At 58.8% G+C, this 20,346-nt stretch overlaps 1 protein-coding gene across 9 annotated transcripts; it reads right to left on the bottom strand.

The window, feature by feature from the left end:
* Positions 1–1,000: 1,000 nt before the first annotated feature.
* Positions 1,001–19,810, bottom strand: MAN2A2 (mannosidase alpha class 2A member 2). Of its 9 annotated transcripts, none has more exons than XM_045899371.3 (25): positions 19,622–19,810; positions 18,472–19,344; positions 18,170–18,317; positions 17,358–17,615; positions 17,142–17,286; positions 16,851–17,022; positions 16,301–16,428; positions 15,914–16,087; positions 15,308–15,494; positions 13,082–13,259; positions 12,153–12,355; positions 11,766–11,948; positions 11,477–11,591; positions 11,178–11,245; positions 10,850–11,015; positions 10,049–10,285; positions 9,720–9,842; positions 9,286–9,400; positions 8,901–9,034; positions 8,609–8,750; positions 6,423–6,556; positions 6,085–6,159; positions 4,222–4,416; positions 3,948–4,058; positions 1,001–3,579 (listed from the first exon to the last, which is right to left on the bottom strand). In XM_045899371.3, the coding sequence occupies exons 3-25, from the start codon at positions 18,299–18,301 to the stop codon at positions 3,427–3,429; spliced, it is 3,528 nt and encodes a 1,175-aa protein (XP_045755327.1). In that variant the 5' UTR covers positions 18,302–18,317; positions 18,472–19,344; positions 19,622–19,810; the 3' UTR covers positions 1,001–3,426. The 9 variants fall into 9 exon arrangements, with proteins under 9 accessions (XP_045755327.1, XP_064425928.1, XP_045755328.1 ...); XM_064569858.1 differs by having other exon boundaries at positions 18,170–18,687; positions 19,142–19,344; XM_045899372.3 differs by having other exon boundaries at positions 19,142–19,344.
* Positions 19,811–20,346: the final 536 nt, after the last annotated feature.

The following is a 20,346-nucleotide window of genomic DNA, read 5'->3' as shown; positions in this document are numbered from 1 at the left end:
AAAATCTTAAAAAAAAAAAAGAAGTTCTGAATTGATTTCCCACAGACCCTAAGTAAAATCAGGGTTTGTTTTGAAGGATCTGGCCTCCTCCTCCCTCACCTGTTCTTGCTATGAGACCTGCCCCTCGAAGTGTTTATGTGTACACAGTTTTGTTAGTGAAAAACAGAGATCTCGATTTTGGGCGGTGAGCCTCGTTCCCCCCACCCGGACTGTGCTTCTCCCCCTCCATGAGGGCGTGAGGGCAGGTAGCCGACTGCTGTGATGGTGGGGGAGGCAGATGAGCTTCCGCTGAGAGACGCTGTTCTTTCTACGGGTCTCTCTGCCCACTCCCCAGGGAAGCTGAGTCAGAGCACAGTCCGTGCCTGGCTCGGCCTGCACAGGAGGACATGGTTCTTGGTTTCAGTCCGCCTTCCCAGAGTTCCTTTCTTTGCGGAAATGGGGTAGTTCTAAGTGGCTGGAGGGGTGCAGGGAGGAAGAGAATTCTAGTGCCAGGGGTTGAAGTTGCCTCTGTGTCCTGTCCTGGTTCTAATTATGATTATAACCCTCAGAACGGAGGCCTCAGTGCCAGGGCTCCGTGGTAAAGGGCTGCTGCTTGCCTTAAAATCATAGGCCCATTTCCAAACTACTGTATGCAAAAGAATCGCCTGGAAGCTTGTTAAAAATGCAGATTCTTTGACTGCTACCCCCAGAAATGGGTTCAGTAGATGGTGCCCCGGAATTGGCTTTCCCTCCCACACACAACTGGAAGGTCTGTCTCTGGTTCTCGTTATAGGGCTGTCTCAACGAGGCTCGGTCTCTGCTCCATGGGCCCCTCATCCCCACATCCAGGCTGAGGGGCAGCCCTCGCCAGGACAGGCCAAAAAGCTGGGCCTGAAACACACACTCCTGGTGATTCTGGACCACATCTTGAACATGCTGCCTGGAGTAGTTTTAAAAGGCCAGTGTGCAGGATTAAACATTGTTCCTGGCAGATGAATAATTCCGTGGTACATCTAAGACCTCCAAAGGTAAGAGCCTTTATTCTGCTCATTTCTGGGGGGCGCGGTTCACAGAGTCTCCCTTATCATTTGATTACAAGTCACGTGATACTAGCAAATACCACCTACTGTGATATAACTGCTTAGCGTCCTTTACTAATAAGATTACAGTTCCTATTTATTAAGCTCCTCTAGGTACCGGGCACTCTGTGCTGAGCACCTCACATTGGTAATCTTATTTCTTCCACAACGATTTAGATGGGCTTCCATGTGCCCTGGCCCGACGCTGGCAACAACAGCCCTGGATGATCTGGAAGAACTCTTGTTCGGGGAGTGACTGAGCAGGCCCGGGGGACCCTCTCCAAGGACCCCAAAGCAAGCTTTTCTCCTGGAGTAATTAACTCATCAATATTGGAAGTGCAGCAAACATTTTCTCCCAGTCAGTCATTTGTGTTGTAACCATGATGTTTTCCATCATACACAAACTTTCAATATTTTGGGGTGGTAAAATCTGTTTATCTTTTCCCTTATTAGATCTTTTAGGTTTCGTGTTATGTTTAAAACAGAGCCTCCCACACCAGAAATGTAATAATCTCCTGTATTTCCTTCAGTAATTTTGTAGTTGCAAGTTTTTTGGTTTCTTCCCTCGAACTAATTTTTGTGGCAACTGTGAATTACAGATCTAACTCTTACTTTGAGGGCCAGTTGTCTTAAACCCCTATTTATTAAACAATCCATCTTTTTCCCCCACTTCAAATACTCCTTTTATCCTACTAAGTTCCTGTCTACCTGGGGGTCTGCTTCTGGACTCTGCCTTTTGTTCCATGAGCCTGTCTGTCCGAGCCCACCCCAGGTCACAGGGGCCACTCCTGGGCAGTCCTTTACCCCCTCAGCGCTCCCCGCCCCTGACTCACCAGCATCAGAATTTAGTATTCTCACATATTTACTCTTCCACATGAACTTGAGAACTTATCAAATTCCCAAAGTATCCAACCATGCTGGAATACACTGAATTTATGGGTTGATTCAGAGAGAACCGAGATCTTTCCAGGAGCATCATGTCTACCGTCTGTGTCCGCTTACAGAATGATCTTAGTAGGTCTCCTGCTGACTCTCTTAGATTTTGTAGGTCGGCCATGCTATCGTCTGCAAATAATGACAGTTGTAACTTCCTCTCCTTCCCCTGCTCTCCTGCGGGGGTGACAGTGCCGGGACACTGCTAACGAGTGCCCTAGTTTCCGACTTGTATGGGAATGCTTGTGGTTCTTTAGAATGTCATTAACTGCTGGTTTGTGATAGAGATTTTTTATCTAGATGAGGACGTCTCTTTGTAATCTTAACTTACTAAGATTTTTAATAAGGGATAGATCTTAAACTTTACCAAATATCGTTTCAGCGTCTATAGAGACGATCAGAAACTTTTCTCTATTAATCGAAGCTGAAATGAAGGCTGATGAGCAGCCATACTCCCTAATGTACGCTATGTATCCCCAGTCCCCGTGCCAGGAGTCAAACACTTCTGTAGAAGGATGAACCCCCCACGTAGGGATGGGGCTGAAAGCCTTCTCAAATTGCTCGCACTTATGGGCGCTTGGAGGCTCCACTTTCTCTCCAGGGAAAGGAGGTGTGCCAGACCAAATGCCCCCAGGATGGGAAGGAGCTCCCGAGGACAGTGGTGTCCAGAGTTCGGGAACCAAAGAGGGGTCAGGGAGGATGGAGGACCCCCACGTCCCTGCCACCATCCCACACATCAACACACACAGACCAAGCGCCCGCGATGAGGTGGGGGGGAGGTTTGGTATCTGAAGCATCCTCTGAGCTCTGGCCATGACATGGTCTCTGCGAGTCCTTCCTGCCACCCCACAGCCCCGAGCCGGGGAGGCCAGGGAGCTCTTAGGGCGGAACCGTCACAGAAAGCAGGGATTCCTCTGCTGCCCCAGTGCTAACTCTGGGTCCCCATCCCCCTCCTCCCAGCCGTCACTCAGCTCCTGCTGGTCACGTCCGGACAAGCAGTCCCTCCGTAACCGGAGGGTCCCCCTAGAGCCAGGTCCTGCCTCCAGTGACCCCGGCGCTGGGCTGCTACCCACTCAGCCTCCCCTACCTGTTCTGACCCTGCTTCTCCTCCATCCCATTATGGGACAATGATGGGTGCTTGAGCCTGTGCCCAACTGGGCGCCACTCATAACCCAAAGCTGAGGCCGGCACCGCGCACTCTGACCCAGGGCCCTCTTGTCACGATCTCACTGGTGTCTGCCCTGTCTACCCGACACGGGGCCTGGGACTGCCACCGGGCACAGAAGCAACGATAAACAGAAAATGAGGGCGGAGCCCAGCGTGTCACAGTTCCGAGAGGTAGATCGGGACAGGATACCCATCCGGTTTGTCCCACCCGACCTCGTGTAAGAGGCAGTCTCTGTGGATGAACTTTCTCTTCAGGCCACAGGAAGCCCTAGCCCAAGCGGAGGCGGAAGGTGGCGATCTCCATGGGCTCCAGATAGACGTCAGTGCTGTTGGAGGCTGAGGCCAGAGGGTACAGTAACGTCAGGGAGGTCGGCTGCAGGAAACCCACGTCCAGGCCGTGGAAGAGGCTCCCCAGGGCCGCCTGTGGAGGGGAACACGGTACGGGGCTGTGCTGGGCGCTCTTCCTCTGTACGCCCGGTCACCTCTTGAAGAACTTCACGGAGGCGACATGGTGCCTCCCGCACGTGGGTCCTTTAGGACCACGTCTGGGTCCACGCTGGGGTTTCCCACCTCGTCTGACAGAGGCCTCTGCTCACCGAGCACACGTCTCCGGCTGTATGCCCTGCCCCAGAACGTGCCCCCACCAGGCCTCGCTTGCTTTTCTCTCGTCAACAGCTTCTCCCTTTCTCTCCAAAACGCCCTGGAGGGACCCCCACCCCCAGTCTCACCCTCACTGCCCCCCTCACGGCAGCCTTCCCGTTTTCCTGCCCATACCTGGGCCGCGCTCACCTTGCCTTGGCTTGTGGTGCAGTTGAAGCCCAAGTTCTTGGCCTCAAGGCCACAGTCGAACCCCTTGCGGTGTAAGATGAGCGCAGTTTCCGCCGAAGGCAAGGCGTCATCCTGGGTGACAGACACACAAGGGGCGGTGGGGGGGCCGGGGCCACTCAGGGCTCACAGGTGGAAGAGCACCGCTATCCAGCAGGCAGTACTGGGCCCGGGAGGAGTCCGGGTGCGGAAAGGCTGGAGCCTGGCCCTGGGGTGCGGAGCGGAGCGGGACACTCACCTCGGCCTGCAGCGTACGCAGGTTGAGCAGGTGGAAGTCACAGGGCAGAGAGGAGGCCAGGGGATGAAAGGAGCGCAGACTGGGGCCCGGGAGCTGCCTCTTGGCTACAGGCAGGGCAAGCACTGGGGTGTTCAGGTACATGGAGGTCAGGTGGCTGAGGAGGGACGGGTAGCTGGTGGAGCGGCCATCCTGGACCTGCAAGGTTGGCCCGAGATGCGGGGGAGGGGGAGGGTAAGCGCGCGCCCGGGTCCGTTCCTCTGGAAAGCGCTTCCCCGATGTGTCTGGGAGGCTCCAGGACCCTTCACACACACGTGGCCACTTTCCATCTCACACAGCTTAGGACTATTTACGACTTTTGAGGGTTTTTGCTTCTAGGACATACCATACGAGCACACACCCCATACTCTGAACACCATCTCCCGTCTCGCAGATTCTCAAGAGGGAGGGAGGAGAATGGGAGTCAGACAGACGTGTGCTTCACACGGATGCAGGGGGTACTCAGAGTGATCCTGCGGTTCCACGTAAGGCCCCATGTCCACAGCACCGGCCGTGGTCCTCGGGCCCAGGGGTCCCCACAGTTGTGTCCACCGAGGACTGCTGTTTAGGGGGCTGACCTGGACTTTCTCTCAGATCGCCACTTGTCCATATTCCGGACTTCTGTCCCTACCACCACCCTCCTTCCAATCGCCGAGAATCTCTCACTTCCCCCTCCCCTGACCTCTGTCCCCCGCTCAGCCGTGTCCTCACCTCCACCTACAACCTCTCCCTCCCGTGGCTCACTTCGAGCCACTGACATTTCCTGCTTTAAACCATCACCGGCCTCCAATCTCCCTGAAGATCCACCCTGCTCCTGCTGTTAGAGCGACATGCTCAGGGCAGAGCCTTCCTGCTCTGGTCCCTCCCTGGCCTCCAACCTAAAGTCCAGAAAGTCTTCCACCAGCTGTTCCAGGCCCACTGCAGTCTGCCCCACACAACCCCCTACTTCATGCTAGCCCAGCCACGGCCACTAGAACTTTCTGCAAAGACAGAAACACTATACCTGCGCTGGACGGTAGAGTGGCTGCTAGCCACTTGTGGCCGTGGGACACTTGAAACGTGGCTGGTACGAATGAAGAACTGAATTTGGTACAGTATTTAGTTTTGATTCATTTAAATATCCACACGTGGCTAGAAGCTACCACACTGGACAAGCAGCTCTAGTCTAGCTGAGCGAACTCACTGCTGTTCCCCGTTCACACCGTCTCTCTTGCCTTCCGCCCGTGCCTCGGTTCATGGGATTAGATCGGACCCTGATTCACCACAGCTGTGCTTGGCCGACCCGTCCTTCAGAAGTGGTCCTCTGTCCCCCAGCTCACGGCATTCTCTCCCTCCTCAGCACCAGGGGGCATATTTCTTTTTTTTTTTTTTTTTTTTTTTTTTTTTTTTTTTAAAGATTTTATTTATTTATTTGAGACAGAGAGCATGAGAGGGAGGAGGGTCAGAGGGAGAAGCAGACTCCCTGCCGAGCAGGGAGCCCGATGCGGGACTCGATCCAGGGACTCCAGGATCATGACCTGAGCCGAAGGCAGTCGCTTAACCAACTGAGCCACCCAGGTGCCCCCAGGGGGCATATTTCTACCTTAGTTCTACACACAGAGCTTGGCACCCCCCTTCTCCCGAGCGAAGTCCTAGAGAGCAGGGTGAGTAATGCAGATGTTTGTGTCCCTCTCAGGCCCAAAGCACAACAAGTGATCAGGATCTCCTTGGCGAGTGAGGACTGAGCCGCAGACTCAGGTGACTGAGTGGCAGGCCCTGTCATCCCCAGGCTCTGACGCCAGTTACGACTCGCTAACGCTAGTTCCACACCCCATCGCTGGCCCTTACCTCGAGGTTACCGCTCCTGCTGCTCTGAAAGACCAAGTCCCTAAACATGGCTGCCAGTTTGGAGAAAAAGCCAGGCTGGTGGGGGCAAAGAAAGCCATGAGATGAATGTGGCCGGAGCAGAGAGGGTTAGAGGACGCGGTGGGGGTGGGGGGCACAGAGGATGGCGGGAGAGGCTGTGGGAGACGGAGGTGCCAGGCTGAGATGGAGCAGCAGAGCGTCAGACTCACTCCCCACACCCCCGGAAGAGCCCTACACTCACTACCCCTCGCCCGCCTCTAGCTCTGCCGCCCAAGGGACCAGCCTGACCTGGCTCCTGGGGAGGGAGGCCCAGAATTTACCTCACTGCCCAGGGTTCGCCGCTCGAACAGGAGGCGGAAATGGTTGCAGGTTCTCTTGTTGTCCTTGAGCCCTTGGCCCAGACCCCGGTTGTCATCCTGCATCAGCCGTCGGTCCAGGATCACCTCCAGCTGGCCTGGGGACGTTAACTGTGAGCCCCGGGCCTGCGACCCCCATCCCCAAGCAGATGTCGGGCTTTGGAAGAAGAATGCCCACCACAGGCCCCGAGGGAAACGGCCGGTGAGCTCGCTGGAAGCAGTCACTCGGGAGAGGACGCACCCTGGGACCTAGGCTGGAAGGGGGCTGAGCGAAGGGCCAGAGTCACAGATGAGCGAGCAAGAGGCCCAGAGCGGGCAGGCGCGCGCTGTGCCTCAGGACTGGGGGCAGGGCCGGGAGCTCAGGCTGGGGACCACATCTGGACTGGCCGCTTGCACGAAGTAAGCAAGCGAACACAGAACTGCTCTGGGAGGCCCAGCGCTTGCTGCAGAAGCCTGAGGCCACGCAGCTCGGGCAGACTTTGCTGTGACTAGAACATGCCCGGCCGCCCCTGCTCTACACTGGGACGGACTCCAGCTCGGCCGCCGCATCCGTCACAAGGGGAGCGCAGACGGCAGGCAGATGGCAGATCAGACACAAGCTCACATTAGGTATCACTGAGCGGTGCCCGGCGGGGAAGAAATGGCAGATGATCGCCTAGGGTTTCTTTGTAAAATATGCTTGGGGAAGGGGCTCACCGCAAAGCTGACCTATGTCAGGGTGAGGATTTTTCCCAGCACCTGTTTTTTTAAGAATCTCTTGAGGAAGTGTACTCAGGTGGCCCTATCCCTCTCCCCAGCCCGATTCTGACTTCTGTAGTTCCTAAGTGTTTCTACCCTGAGCAACCTTTTTTTGGAAAGATATCCGGAAGCCCTAAAATGACCCCAGGAGTATAAAGCAATAATCCTGGGGCGCCCGGGTGGCTCAGTCGGTTAAGCGTCTGCCTTTGGCTCAGGCCGTGATCTTGTCCTGGGATCGAGCCCCATGTCGGGCTCCCTACTCAGCGGGGGGGTGGGGTCTGCGTCTCCCTCTCCCTCTGCCCCCTGCTCGTGCTGTCTTGCTCTCTCTCTCTCTCAAGTAAATGAATACAATCTTTAAAAAACAAAACAAAACAACAAGCAATAATCTGAGCACCCTGTTTCCCTAAAGGGCAGAGACAATCAAGGGGGCGGGGGGACACCGGGCTCAGCTAGCAGCCAATGGCACAGACAGCCGGGCAAAGTCTGACAGCAGGGCGATCCTGGGCGAAGGGGCAGCAGAGACACACTCCTTCAGCAGGGGGTCAGGCCTCCAGTGTCCCGGCCACCGGCCCCCAGCACAGCCTGAACCAAGTGCTCTCAGCTCAGCCCTGCACAAAGGCTCCAACCCAAACGTGGAAGATCTGAAGTCCTCAAAGGCCAAGTGCAAACTGCTCCCTTTACCCTGAGGACACGGAGCCACCTCAGCTTGCCCAGCATGCCCAGCTCCAGCCCAGTACTCCTCATGGCTTTGTTTCAGTTAAGAACGCCATTCTCTCTTTCAGTGACCATTAGTAGGGAAACACTATATATTTTTCTCCTTTGCTAAATCTATTTTAATTTAAAAAAAAAATTTTTTTTTTTTTTTTTTAGAGCAAGAGAGCAAGAGGTGGGGGAGAGGGAGAGAGAGAATCTCAAGCAGGCTCCATGTCCAGCGTGGAGCCCAACATGGGGCTCAATCTCACAACCCCGAGATCACAACCTGAGCCGAAATCAAGAGTCAGACGCTTAACCGAATGAACCACCCAGGCACCCCTGTTAAATATTTCATTATAACATCAGACGCACTTTTCCAACCATCCCTACTTCCATCCCTGGCCAGGGGAAGGGGGCTGCACAGCTCAGTTAAGAATCACTGTTCAATACCCTGGTGCTTCTTAAAGGAACCCAACAGGACCCCCACCCCCAGGTCACCTCCATGGCTGCCTCCACTAGGGGACAGGGTGACAGCACGCGTCTGCCTTCCTGCCATGCCGTGTGTGACTGACAGGTGCTGTTAACGTTCTCCAAGCATGGAGGTGACGTGGACTGGAAAGGGGTGGGGCCTGCTGAGAGGAGAGGCCCTGGGACACAGATGGGCTTCTGCCTCGTCCTTCACCCTCCCCATAGCCCCCTAGCTGCCGCTCCCCACTCACCATCGTGCAGGCTGGAGACCCCCAGGGCCTGGGAGGTGTGTAGCGTGAGGCGGTTGTGTGCGTCCTGGATGTAGGCCATGACTGGCATGGGGTAGAAGTTGGCCTGCAGGGGCAGCTTCTTCAGGTAGCGCCGGGGCTGCACCTGGGACAGGAAAGCCAACAGATCAAGGGTGTCCGGGCACCATTTGGGCCCCAGGGGTTCCCAGTCTGAAGGAGTCCCTGATCACTCTCGCCTCGGATTCCTCTTCCCCCATCAGGGCACACTGGTGATTCCCAGGGCCCCGGGAATCACCTGAAAGCCATTGAGGTCCGTGAAAAAGGCACCCTGGCTGTCAATGTCTGTGTGGATGCGCAGGGCCAGCTCCTTGTTGACATAGTCGCGGATGTCCACCAGGGATGACATGTCCAGAGACAGCCCCTCCACCCCTAGGCAGAAGGACAAAGGGAGAGCATGGAGAGGCCTGAGAGATGGGCTGGGGGAGGCCGCGCACAACCCCCCGGCAACTCCCAGCATTTCTGGAGGGCCTTCACTGCAAGAGAATTAACGTCATCCCCGTCTCAGATGATCCGTTTGCTGGGAACAGACACATGAGCAGAGAACGGGCAGAAGGAAGAGCGTGGCATAGCCCCATGCAGCCCTGACCTTTACTCTGACCTTCCTCATCAAGCAGGCTCACCTGGCAGATTATAAAGCCGGACCACCTGGCAGACATGCTCGTAGTAGGCAACCACCTCGGAGAAGAAAGGGCCTTCGGTGACACGCAGCACGGGGGGATCCTTGGGGACGTAGGGCTGCGGACAGAGCAGGCGGCAGCTGAAGCCATAGCACGGAAGGCGGAGTGGGGAGGTACCGGCCCAGCGTTGGCAGAAATACCTGTTCCCAGCAGGCTCCAGCTGGAGACCCCAGGCTGAGCTGGCCCGAGGCCCCAGCTGACGCTCCTCAGCCTACCCCACCTCCCAGAGGCAGCGCGGGCAGAGCCCCCGGCAGGCAGGGATGGCCCTGGGAGAAGGCCCGTGCCCTCCCCGCTGCCTCAGTTCACAGGGCTCCTCGGACCCTCCGTTAGTGGGGCCCCCCAGGGCCTGCTGAGTTTTTGAGGAGTCTTTACGGTACCTGGGCCTCCCCATCAGGCAGGAAGAGGTAGGCTCCACTCTTGTCTTTGGACCCACGGGTGCCATAGATGAGGAACTCCACGTCCACCCGCTGCTCCTGCTCCTCGTCCACCCTTCGGATGCTCTGCCAAAAAACACAGCCCTGACCCCTGGCCCCACACCAGCATGTCAGGCCTGCCCCCTGGGAGGGCACGGACGAACTCCCCCAAGGAACCAGCCCAGCTTCCCCATGCTGTGCCCCCCGGCGGCTCCCCCCGCCAGTCAGGCGGCAGCTCAGCTCCGGCCCACCGCCAGGCACGCCCTCCCCAGCCCCCTGCCCTGGCCCTTTACCTTGAGGAGCCCGGTGAGGCCTGAGAACCAGACCTGCATGTAGCGGTTGCTGAGGGCGAAGTCACTGACGCCCGAGTCGATGATGCGCAGAGGGAACGCGTCCTGCCTGCTGACGGACAGCTGCCGGCCATGCAAGTAGATGCGCACGGAGGACGGCAGGGTGCGGTGCCCGTCCAAGCCCAGCTGCAGCTGCAGCACGCCGAGGCCCAGGGCCGGCAGGCGCATGGGCACAGACACCTGCCGCGGGAGGGGTGAGGGAGGGAGGGCCGAGGGAGGGAGGGAGGGGTGAGGCAGCGCGGCCCACGTAGCGTGGGCATCCATTCTGGACGCGGGCCTGGGATCTAGGCCTGGGGCATTCACTTCCTCACTGAGAAAGTCCGAGCAAATGCTGATACCTCCTGGGGCCTCGGTACGCACCCCCCCGCCCCGCCTCTGAAAGTGGAGGTGACATCGCTTGCCTCTAGTCACTTTCAGGAGTCTCACCTGATACCTGAGCAACTACGAAGCGGGAAGCGCACGTTAAACTTTCTGTAAACACTTGCTGAATGAAGGAATGGCAGGGCAACCTAGCCCCCATTTCTAGTATTCTCCACGTCCACCCGCTGCTCCTACCAAACTTCGCCTTCCTTTCGAGGACAGACTCAAGTCCCAGGAGTGACTGTCCTCTGGGCAACCCCCTCCCCAGGACCCCTGTCCCCAAGCTGGGCAGGAAGTGGGAGGGTGGGAGGCTGGTGTCACAGGCAGAGAGAGGCCCCGGGTCAGCACCGAGGGCTGGGGCCCACCCTGGGGGCCCCTGCTCACCTGGTAGACATCAGCGACCATGTTGGTGGCAGAGCTCCAGTGTGCACTGATCTGCACCACCAGGGGCTGACCCTCCTCTGAAAGGACACGCACCCGGGGCGAGCTGACCAGCAGGGACACCACGCTGAGCCGCTCCTGTTCCAGGGGGTTGAAGAGCACCACATACCTGCGGGGAGAGGCAGGCTCACCTCGGAGGCCACTGTTCCCGGGCACCCACGGGAGTGGTGGCACTTCCGCCGAGTCCTGTGGTGCTTGGGCAGGTGTGGGTGGGAAATGGTGTTGGGAGCCAGAGTGGCTTCGCCTCCGCGCCTGGCCTGGTCTGGCTCACCTGGGTGAGGAATCCAGCTGGATCACTGTGCGCTCTGGCAGGGCATCGTGATTTAAGCGGGTGTCATCCTGGGGTTAAATGGGTGGGAAGGAAGAACCGTCCTGCGGTTGGCCTAGCTCAGAGCCTTGCCTCCTCCCCAGCCCCTGCCTGTCCTCGCTGTGGACCACCAGCCGCACTGGGCACCGATCTTTCGCTCCAGGGCAGGCGGGAAAAGAAGAGCAACACCCTCATACCGCAGCTCTTGGATGGGACTGCACGCTCCCGAGAGCGCCCCGAGCGGATCGAGAAGCGGGGCTCACCATTTGGAGGAAGGGTGCCTCGGCATCGAAGTGGTAGGTCTCTTTGTCCCCCAGCACCAGATAGTGAGCTGCATTGATGATGACCTGCTTCAGGTTGACAAGGGAGCGCAGGAGCCTGGGGGCGGGAGAGGGGGCGGCGGTGGGCATGGAGAAGACAGCCACCGACAGACCGTCCGCCTCTCCAGCAGGAAGAGCCCTCGGCAGGCCTGCCCGCTCGCTGACTGCCCAGCTCGGCCTTTCTTTAGGACAGCGGGCCGGGCGTGGATCCGACGCGGAGGACAGCCCCCACCTGACGCCGTAGTCTGCCACGACGGCCTCCTTGGCCGTGCCGGTGATGGCATCGTGGTGCTGGAAGAGGCCCAGAGTGCGCCGGGCTTCCGTCAGGAGGGCGAAGTTGGAGAGCGGGTACCGGCTAGCCAGTCCAGAGCGGCGGGCGTGAGCTACAGCGAGGCTGTACAGGATCTCTGCCCCCCTGCCCAGAGAGGGGTCAGTCAGCCTCCCGGCCACACGACTCCCAGGCCGGCCTCGCTCAGCAAGCCCCGCCCCCTGCTTTCCACCACGTCTCCGCCTGCCTTGTCGCCAAGCCCTTCCAGTGCATTCTGAGCCAATCCAGCTCCTCCTTAAACCCCAAAGGCTTATTCTCCTCCCTCCGGCCTGGAAGGGGGTTGAGTCTCACCGCAGGTGGGCTTCCAGGACCCGGTCCAGGCTCTTGTAGAAGGGCCGGGAAGTGTAATAGCCGGTCCAGTAATGGTCCTCCCGGTCCGCATAGGAGAAGAAATCCCCGCTCAGCACAGGGAACCCTGGAGGCCGGGCCCCTGGCTCCACCCCGGTCCTCTTGTACAGAGCGTCAAAATAGTCAGAGAGGGTGCCAAACTGGGCCTGTGGAGACCCCCCCAAACCCGCTCCCATCAGTTCCAGAGTTTCTAGGAGTTGTGGCCCCGAGTGCTGCAGCTGAGCGCCAGGAGTAGGGACTCTGCCTACGCACAGGCAGTCATGGCACGTCCTACCCTGCTGGCCCACACGCAGACGCGGGGGGCCCAGGAAGGAATTCTGACATAAAAGGGAGACCCTTGGGGCGCCTGGGTGGCTCAGTCGGTTGAGCGACTGCCTTCGGCTCAGGTCATGATCCTGGAGTCCCAGGATCGAGTCCCGCGTCAGGCTCCCTGCTCAGCGAGGAGCCTGCTTCTCCCTCTGACCCTCCCCCACTCATGTACTCTCTCTCTCTCTCTCATTCTCGCTCTCTCAGAATAAATAAATCTTTAAAAAAAAGGGAGACCCTTGGGGCGCCTGGGTGGCTCAGTCGGTTAAGCGTCTGCCTTCAGCTCAGGTCATGATCCCGGGGTCCTGGGATCGAGCCCCGCATCAGGCTCCCTGCTCGGCGGGAAGCCTGCTTCTCCCTCTCCCACTCCCCCTGCTTGTGTTCCCTCTCTCACTGTCTCTCTCTGTCAATTAAATAAATGAATAAAATCTTTAAAAAAAAAAAGGGAGACCCTTGCCCAAGAGTCGGGCACAAACCCCTGCCCTGGAGCTGGTAACCTGCCAGGCCAGGCTGCAGCACTGCGGAGGGACCCCCCACCCACCCCCCAGCTCGGCGCCCCCTCCCACCTGCACGTGGAGGTCGGGCTTGCTGTTGAGGAAGTCAAAGAGCCGCTGGTAGTTGAAGAACTGGGCATCCCACTCCTGGGGCTTGTCGTATCGGAAGTCGTCCCCCAGCGGCACCAGGAGGACATTGCTTCGGAACAGCCGAGACTTCTTCCGGTACTGGTCCAGAAGCAGCGTGGCCCTGCGGGGGTGGGGGGAGAGGGCCCGGGCCCAAGTGGAGTCTGGGCGGAAGAGGAACCGAGCAGAGCCAGCCGCAGAGGGCCCCTGAACACACCCAGCGAGGAGTCACGGGGCCTGTGGTGGGCATCTCCCGGAGTGGGAAACCTGTCCCCGGGAGCCCCGTGTTCTCTGGACGGTTCTGACAACAGGGGAGGTCTTCCTAGGCTAGGCTGCAGTTTCCGGCTACAGGTCCTGGACTCCAGGGCCGCCCTTGGACACCACGCAGAACGCAGCACTCCCCTCCCCTGGGGTTCTCCTTCAGACGTATGCAAGACGTCCTCTGGGCCTCCCCTTCCAGCTCCGCAAGCCCAGCTCCTCCATCGCCTGGGTCCCTCCATCTCCAGCGGTTCCCCAGCACCCTGTGCCTGTGTCCCTCAGAGCGCAGGGCCCGGCACTGGATGCAGGCGTCCAGGTGGGCCACCGGTGTGGGGGCGCATCAACAGGGGCATCTCTGGCAGCCCTACAGTCACCCCCAGGGCTGACGTCAGCCAGCGTGCATGTTTCCCATGCCTGCGGTTCAAGTTCCTTCTCATCCTGAACTTTTCTATGCTGTTTTCTGAGGCTAAGAGGGGAACCTTACGTTTATATCTAGTAAATCTCATCTGGTTAGATTCGACCCACATCACACACAACCTGTTGAGATCTTGGAGGATCCCGATCCTGACACTCCAGCTTCACTTTGCCCACCAGGGAGCAAACACAGCACAACACCAAAGAGCCTAGAATCAGAGCCAGACTATGCCAGCTCCACACGGACTAGGCTGAGTGACCCTGGGCAAGTTAGTTAACCTCTCTGGGCCTCAGTTTTTATAAAATGAGAATGTCAGTACCTACCACCATGATGTTATGAAAATTAAAACAGACTAAGCGATTTAATATATATTAAACACTTAGAACTGTGCCTGACTCATAGCAGAAACTATAAACACACATTCATCATTTTCTTTTTCAGTCAAGTTACTCGTAAAATCAATAAAAAAACAGAGCCTTGCAGCCTCTCATTAAAGGCCCTTTCTCTTTTCAGACCAACCTAGTAATTGGCACATCGCGGGTACCATGGTTCAACCAGCCACTGATCTACTTAACTGTGCTGATCCAGCTGGTACTTTCCTACTTTGCTCTCGAGAGAGGACTCCTTGAACACCATTTTCCCCTAATTTCTCAGCCTATTAAGCCTTTCAAAGGAGAAAACGTAGTTACTCTCATGACTTGCTCTCCGCAAACCTGGGCTGGCATCTGTAGGTCACAGATGCGCTTTGGGAAATACCAGGCCTTAACAGCCCTAGATTCTTGCTTAGAATCGGCATTCAGATTTCTGGGTTTCAGAAACAAAAGACCACTTTCTTTCCCTTTGGTCAGATGTTTCACCTCTTGGACATCATGGAAATCAGAGTTACTGCAACACGAAAACCAGTTCAACTTGTTATATTCTCAAGGCCGGTCGGTTCCGGCCAACCCACTGTTCTAGGTCACTCTTAACCTGCCCTTTCCCAGGGACGGGGCGCTGACTTCAGCAACAGAGACATCTTTAGGAGTCCCTAACGACCCTCAAGAGGGCAGATGGGCTTTCTCTGAGGCTGGGGGCCCTTGGGCAGGACTGAGTGGGATTCCAGGTCCATGACCGCTGGGGATCCTGGCCAACTTTGGGCTAAGGCAGGATGCCTGCGCTAAATGAAGGCACATTAGGCCACAGGGCAAGGAACTTTACCTATTTTGAGAATTGTTCACTTCTGAGTCAGTCAACCAGCTCTGGCTGGGCAACATACTCATTTGGGAAAATAAAACCATTCTGGCAAAGGGGGTTCCCTAGGGCAGCTCTAGTTTTCCAGGGAGGCTCAGAAAAGGTGCTGCACCTTAGCGGCTATGGACCTGAACTCACCACCTGTGCCCTCCCCCCATTCTACAGAGGTATGACCCGAAGCACCCCCGTGCAGCGGAGCCTGGAGCGAGGCCAGGTCTCCCGGCTCCTCCCTGCAGTGAAATGGCCCAGCACAGGCCGGGGACAAGTACCTCTCGGCCACGTTTGCCTCTGTGACCGCCCGGGGTGGCACCTTCCAGGGGCAGTTGATGCGTCCGCCCGGCAAGCGTTTGAAGTCAAACTGGCAGCAGACCTTGGGATCCGGGCCACAGGTGTGGGGCACATCATAGCTATAGAAGGGCATCATGTGGCAGAAGATGTCCGTGTCGGAGTCCGAGTCTGGAGAAGACACAGCGGGCGGTCGGCCACCAGCAGGCAGCCTCTGGAGCTGGCCGTGGGGGTGGCAGCAGGGCGGGGATCTGCTCCAGCTACGGGAAGCTCTGACATAAGGTGAGGCCTGAACCAGACCTCAGGCTGCAGATGATGTGCGGGCCGAGGCTCGGGACACAGGGAGGGCTCTGGAGCCCACAGCTCCTCCAGGGGGTGGGACGCTCAGACCCTCAGGACAGAGAGCAGGCCCCGCAGAGGCCAGAGGTCAACGTGACCCTTGACCTCCCCTGAAGGAGGAGAGCACTCTGGCTGTCTGTACTAGTGCTCATTGGCGTGCTCCGAAGGACACCGGGTCTTATTTCTCATCCCCCTGTCCTTCCCCAGGGAGAACTGTAACCCCGCCCCCCCTCCACCCTACCTGGTCTTACCCCAGGTCTGCCTCCACATGAACTCCAGACTGTGGGTGGAAGCAAAGTGCTTCTTGATGGCGTAATGCACCCTCTGGATCAGCATGCTGGTCAGGTTGGCACGGCGCAGCAGGTAAGGAATGGTGGAGCTGTGTCCAAAGGGGTCCACTGCCCAGCCAGAGCGCGGGGTCGCACCTGAGAGGACACGGGAGCCAGAGGTCCTGAACACTTCAGGACCGGGCCTCCTGTCCTGGGGACCCAGCTTTCTTCTTGCCATCACGCCAGGCCCAGGCTGGTGGAATCAACTTACAAAGGAATCCCCTACCCCCACCCCTGCGCCTCACAGGCCCCTGCTGTCCCCTCGGCCCAGCTATGGGAGCAGACTCTCATTCCTGAGCCCAGACTCACCGAGGTTTCTCTCCAGCCACTGGTGTCCCTCAATGAGCTGGTCAATGAGCGCAAAGTAATGGGAGTTGGCCTCGTCCGGCATCACCCAGCCTCCTGTCACAATCTCCAGCTGCCCGTTTCCCACCAGCCTGGAGTGAAGGGTGCACATTCAGCACGGGGCAGGGATGCTCTGCCCAGTCCTGCCAACCAGAAGATGCCAGGACCTGTGCGCACTGGCCTCACCAAGCCCGCTCACCCGACCCCAGGACCAACAGAACAAATGTGCACCCTCCTCTCCCCACATACAACCTCCATGCTGTCCTGGCCCTGCCTCTCTCTGGACCTCCGTCTGCGCTTCCCAGGGCCAGGCCCCGTGCTCCTTCTTCGCTGTGACTCTGATTTCTCCCAACACCAGTGACTGTCTTCTTAGCCTCAGCCCCTCTACTATCACTCCTCCCTGCCCTGCTCCCCCTTCCTCTCCCTGCCACCCTGGCACCCACAGCTTGGCCTCCAGCTGCTCTGGCACCCATCCCGGGGCCCAGAGGGTAGGGCCTCCCCAGTGGGCACTGGCCTGCGGACTGCTGCTTTCTTTTGGGCATTGATGTTGTCCCACCACTTGGCAAAGAAGGAGACTTCTGCCCAGAGGAAGCGCCGCCGGGGGTCCTCCTGCAGCTTGGACACCATGCTGTTGAGGATGTGCTGGGTTTGCTCTGTGTAGTACTTGTCAAAGGTCTTGATCCAGCCTGGGGAGCCAACACAGGGTCCCCTAAGGACGCCAGCATCTTCGTCGGCCCCTCGCTTACCTCTGCCACCGGAAAGCCCCCTGCACAGCCCAGCTCCCAGGGCTCTGCTGGGTCCTCACCCGGGTCATTGTGGGAGTGAGGCACCACAAACACCTGCAGGGCTTCAGTGTCCCAGTCGTGCGGGCTGTAGGAGATGTCGAAGCCTTGCTTCCACACGCCGCCATCCACGTTGTCGAAGGGCAACTCCTCTGATATGGTCAGCATCTGCCAGGCCAGGGAGCAGCTCAGTGCCCATCCACAACCACCAGAGTTCCCCGCCAGCGCTGACCCCCTACCTGCAGCTCTGGCTTCTGGCCCCGGCCCCCCAAAGCAAACTGGCAGTCTTGAGGGGAGATGGAGAAGAAGCTGGGCCGGGGCTCTGGGGGCACCACCCAGGAGCCATTGGCCGTGTAGTAGGGCAGCAGCGCGGGCGAGCCCTCCGCATTGGCTGTCAGCTCCAGCACCGAGTCCTTGATGTGGCTGATGATCTCATGGTTCTCCTCCAACAGCTGCTCCAGCTGCTCAATGCGGTTCTGCAGCACAGAAATTTGGCTCTGCCAAAACACCAGAAAGCAATCACCCACGGCTCCTGGTGCCACAGGGAGGATCTCTGCATGGGGCCCACCACCCGAGGCCTGACTGTGATCCTTCCCTCCCCAAGTGCAGGCAGAACCAGGAGCCTACGGGCCTGGATGGCTCTGGCCAGATGAGGGGAGATCTGCAAATCACTACAGAGGACCCCAGTCCACTTGGCTGGGGAGTACCCTCACGCCCTGGCTCCCAGAAGGGCGAAGATTTCACCGCGCAGGCCTATTCTCCACAACTGGTGTGGCCCGTCTGGAGCACTGTGCGGACAAGGACTGCATCCGGGCTTAGTGGGAAAGAAGGCTGCAATCCATTAGCAATGTCTGCCAAGAATTCAGGAGGACAGAGTGGCAGGACATGTGTCTCCTTCCTTCTTCCTTTTTTGCTATCCTTGTTTTTACCTTCGCGTGTCTAGAAAATCTGCCGATCGGGAAGCAGTGTTCCTGTCCTGGGCTGACACTGACTCTCGACCTGAGCTCAGAGGACTTGTATATGAAGAGATTAGCAAGCAGGCATGACTCACCCGGGGGAAGTTCCCGCCATTCTGGTGACGGGTGGGATCATGCTGCACTCGGTCCAGCATGAGGTAGAGCGAGAAGACGGCCACACAGAAGATAGCGGCCCCACATACTGTCACCTGCTTTTTCAGCTTCATGCTGGCCTCCACACACCTGGCAGGAGGGACACCATATGCGGCTCCAGCAGGCAAAATCCCTTTGTTGGTCTTTCCACCAAATGCCCCAAAGAGTTCCTGAGTGCTACTCTCAAGGAACACCTATTTGCCTGACTCCGAAGAAAAGCGAGTTTCTAAGCACCAAATCCCACCATTGGCTGTGGAGCCTCCTCTCTTGGCTGAGACACTGGAAAGCGCGAGGAGCACATCTGAAGCACGTCCTGCCTGGTCCTGGTGGCAGCTCAGCCCCTAGGATGCAGAGGATGCTCCTTCCCAGGGTAACACGACTGGATAACAAACGTCCCAGCTCTGACTCCAGAGTGCACCACACAACCTCCTGATTATGACTAGCTTCCCGTAGAGCTTGCCTACAGGAAGGACACAGCCAGTCAAAGGAGGTGGGTGTCCAGCCTGCTTGGCCACGTGCTTCTGGTTTCAGAGGACTAAACTGGGATTTAGTTTGAATTTAAGGAAACGGAGAGGGAAACCTTTCTTCCTCTTGGATCAGACCGATGCTCAGCAGAGAGTGCCTGGCACAGCACGTCTCTCATTAAGAAAAACAGAATGAGTTTACAAAGCTGCAAGAGCAGCTTGTTTCTAACATCCAGCGGGCCCTGCAGTCTTCTCCCGGCTAGTTCCGATTCCTGCAGTGGGTAACTTTCAGCCTTCGCTTCTAGAGCACCTGGCGGACCCCCTGGGAAGCCAGCAGTGATTGGTGCCCAAGGTCCCCTGGCTAGGGAGATGCTGAGCACAGCTGCTCCGCTGTGGGGCAACTTCAGAGGGCCAGTGCCCGCTGCCACCGCCCGCGGGGCCCCCACTTGCCTGCTCGGGTCTAGGGAGGCCGCTAGCTGCTGGGCCGAGCGTGGGCGGAACCGCCGCTCCGGAGACTGGCTCCCGCCCTGGGGCCGAGGAGCTCTGTCGCCTCTGTGCGTCGTGCCCTACTTAGCACGATCTGATTCCGCTCAGAAGCCTCCGGGCAATATTTTTAGCCCTTGGAGGCTGGGTCTAGGCCAAAGTGGGTGGAGCTGCGGGGAGAGAGCTGGGTCACAGGGTGGGTAGGCACCTGCCATCGGGTCTTCGGTAGCCCACCCGCCGGCCGGCCCAGCCCCCTCCCGGCCCTCCCTGCCCTCCCGGCCGCGGCCCTCGCCGACCCTCCCGGCCCCGGAGACCGCAACGACAACGGCCGGGTGCGGAACCGCGGGCCGCCTCCGATCCGGAGCGCCGCTCGCGCTACTGCCGCCCACCCCGGCCGCGGCCCGGGGCGCAGTCGGAGCCCTCCCCCGGGTCCGCCCGGCGCGTTACCGTCCGCGGCCGGCCTCCGGGCCCCGCCGGCCGAGCTGCGCCCCTCACATCCCCGGGGCCGGCGGCCCGCGCGGAGGCAGCGACGCAAGCGAAGGCGGGCGTCCGCCCAGCCGTCGCCGCCCGCCCCGCGCGCCGCAGCCACGCTCCCGCGGGGCCAGGGCCGCCCGCACGCTCCGCCGCGCCTGCCCTCCCGCCTCCCGCGGCCGCCCGGCTGACCAGCGCGGGGGGCGGAGACAGCCGCGCCGCGCCCCCTCCGCGCCAGCCCCGCCCCGCCCCGCCCCGCCCCCTCCCGCCGGCCCGGCGCCTCCCGCGCGCTCCCCGCCACCGCCCCGGGGCGCCGGCAGCAGGGCCGCAGTGCGCAGCCGCAGCCCGGGCCCGGCCTCGGCGCGCTGCGAGGGGCGCGCAACTTTATTTTTCTGGCTCTTACCAGCGTCCTCGCATTGCCAAGCAGTAGTAGAAGCAGTCCTCCTCCATTTCAGCTGCCGAACGTGAAGCCCATTTTCCGGGCCCGCCCTCTTCCGCTCCGGGTCGCCTCAACTTGATGCGGTTACGCTCCCCAGGCCAAGGGGTGCTGCCTCCCGTGGGTGCCCTGCAGTGATCACGATCCCTTTCCGTGCTTGCCACCCCGTCAATAAGACATCATTTTCGTGGTGGTTCTCCTTTCCCTGGGCATCTGTGTGGTTCATAATTTTGCAGCATCATAAACCATACCGCAGTGAACATCT

This window comes from Mirounga angustirostris, unplaced genomic scaffold (assembly GCF_029215605.1).
Source record: "Mirounga angustirostris isolate CCGP_5_RB_7025 unplaced genomic scaffold, mMirAng1.0.hap1 SCAF_9, whole genome shotgun sequence".
Taxonomy (NCBI): Eukaryota; Metazoa; Chordata; class Mammalia; order Carnivora; family Phocidae; genus Mirounga; species Mirounga angustirostris.
Note: the sequence above shows the minus strand (reverse complement) of the source record. Positions and strands in the feature narration are given on the sequence as shown.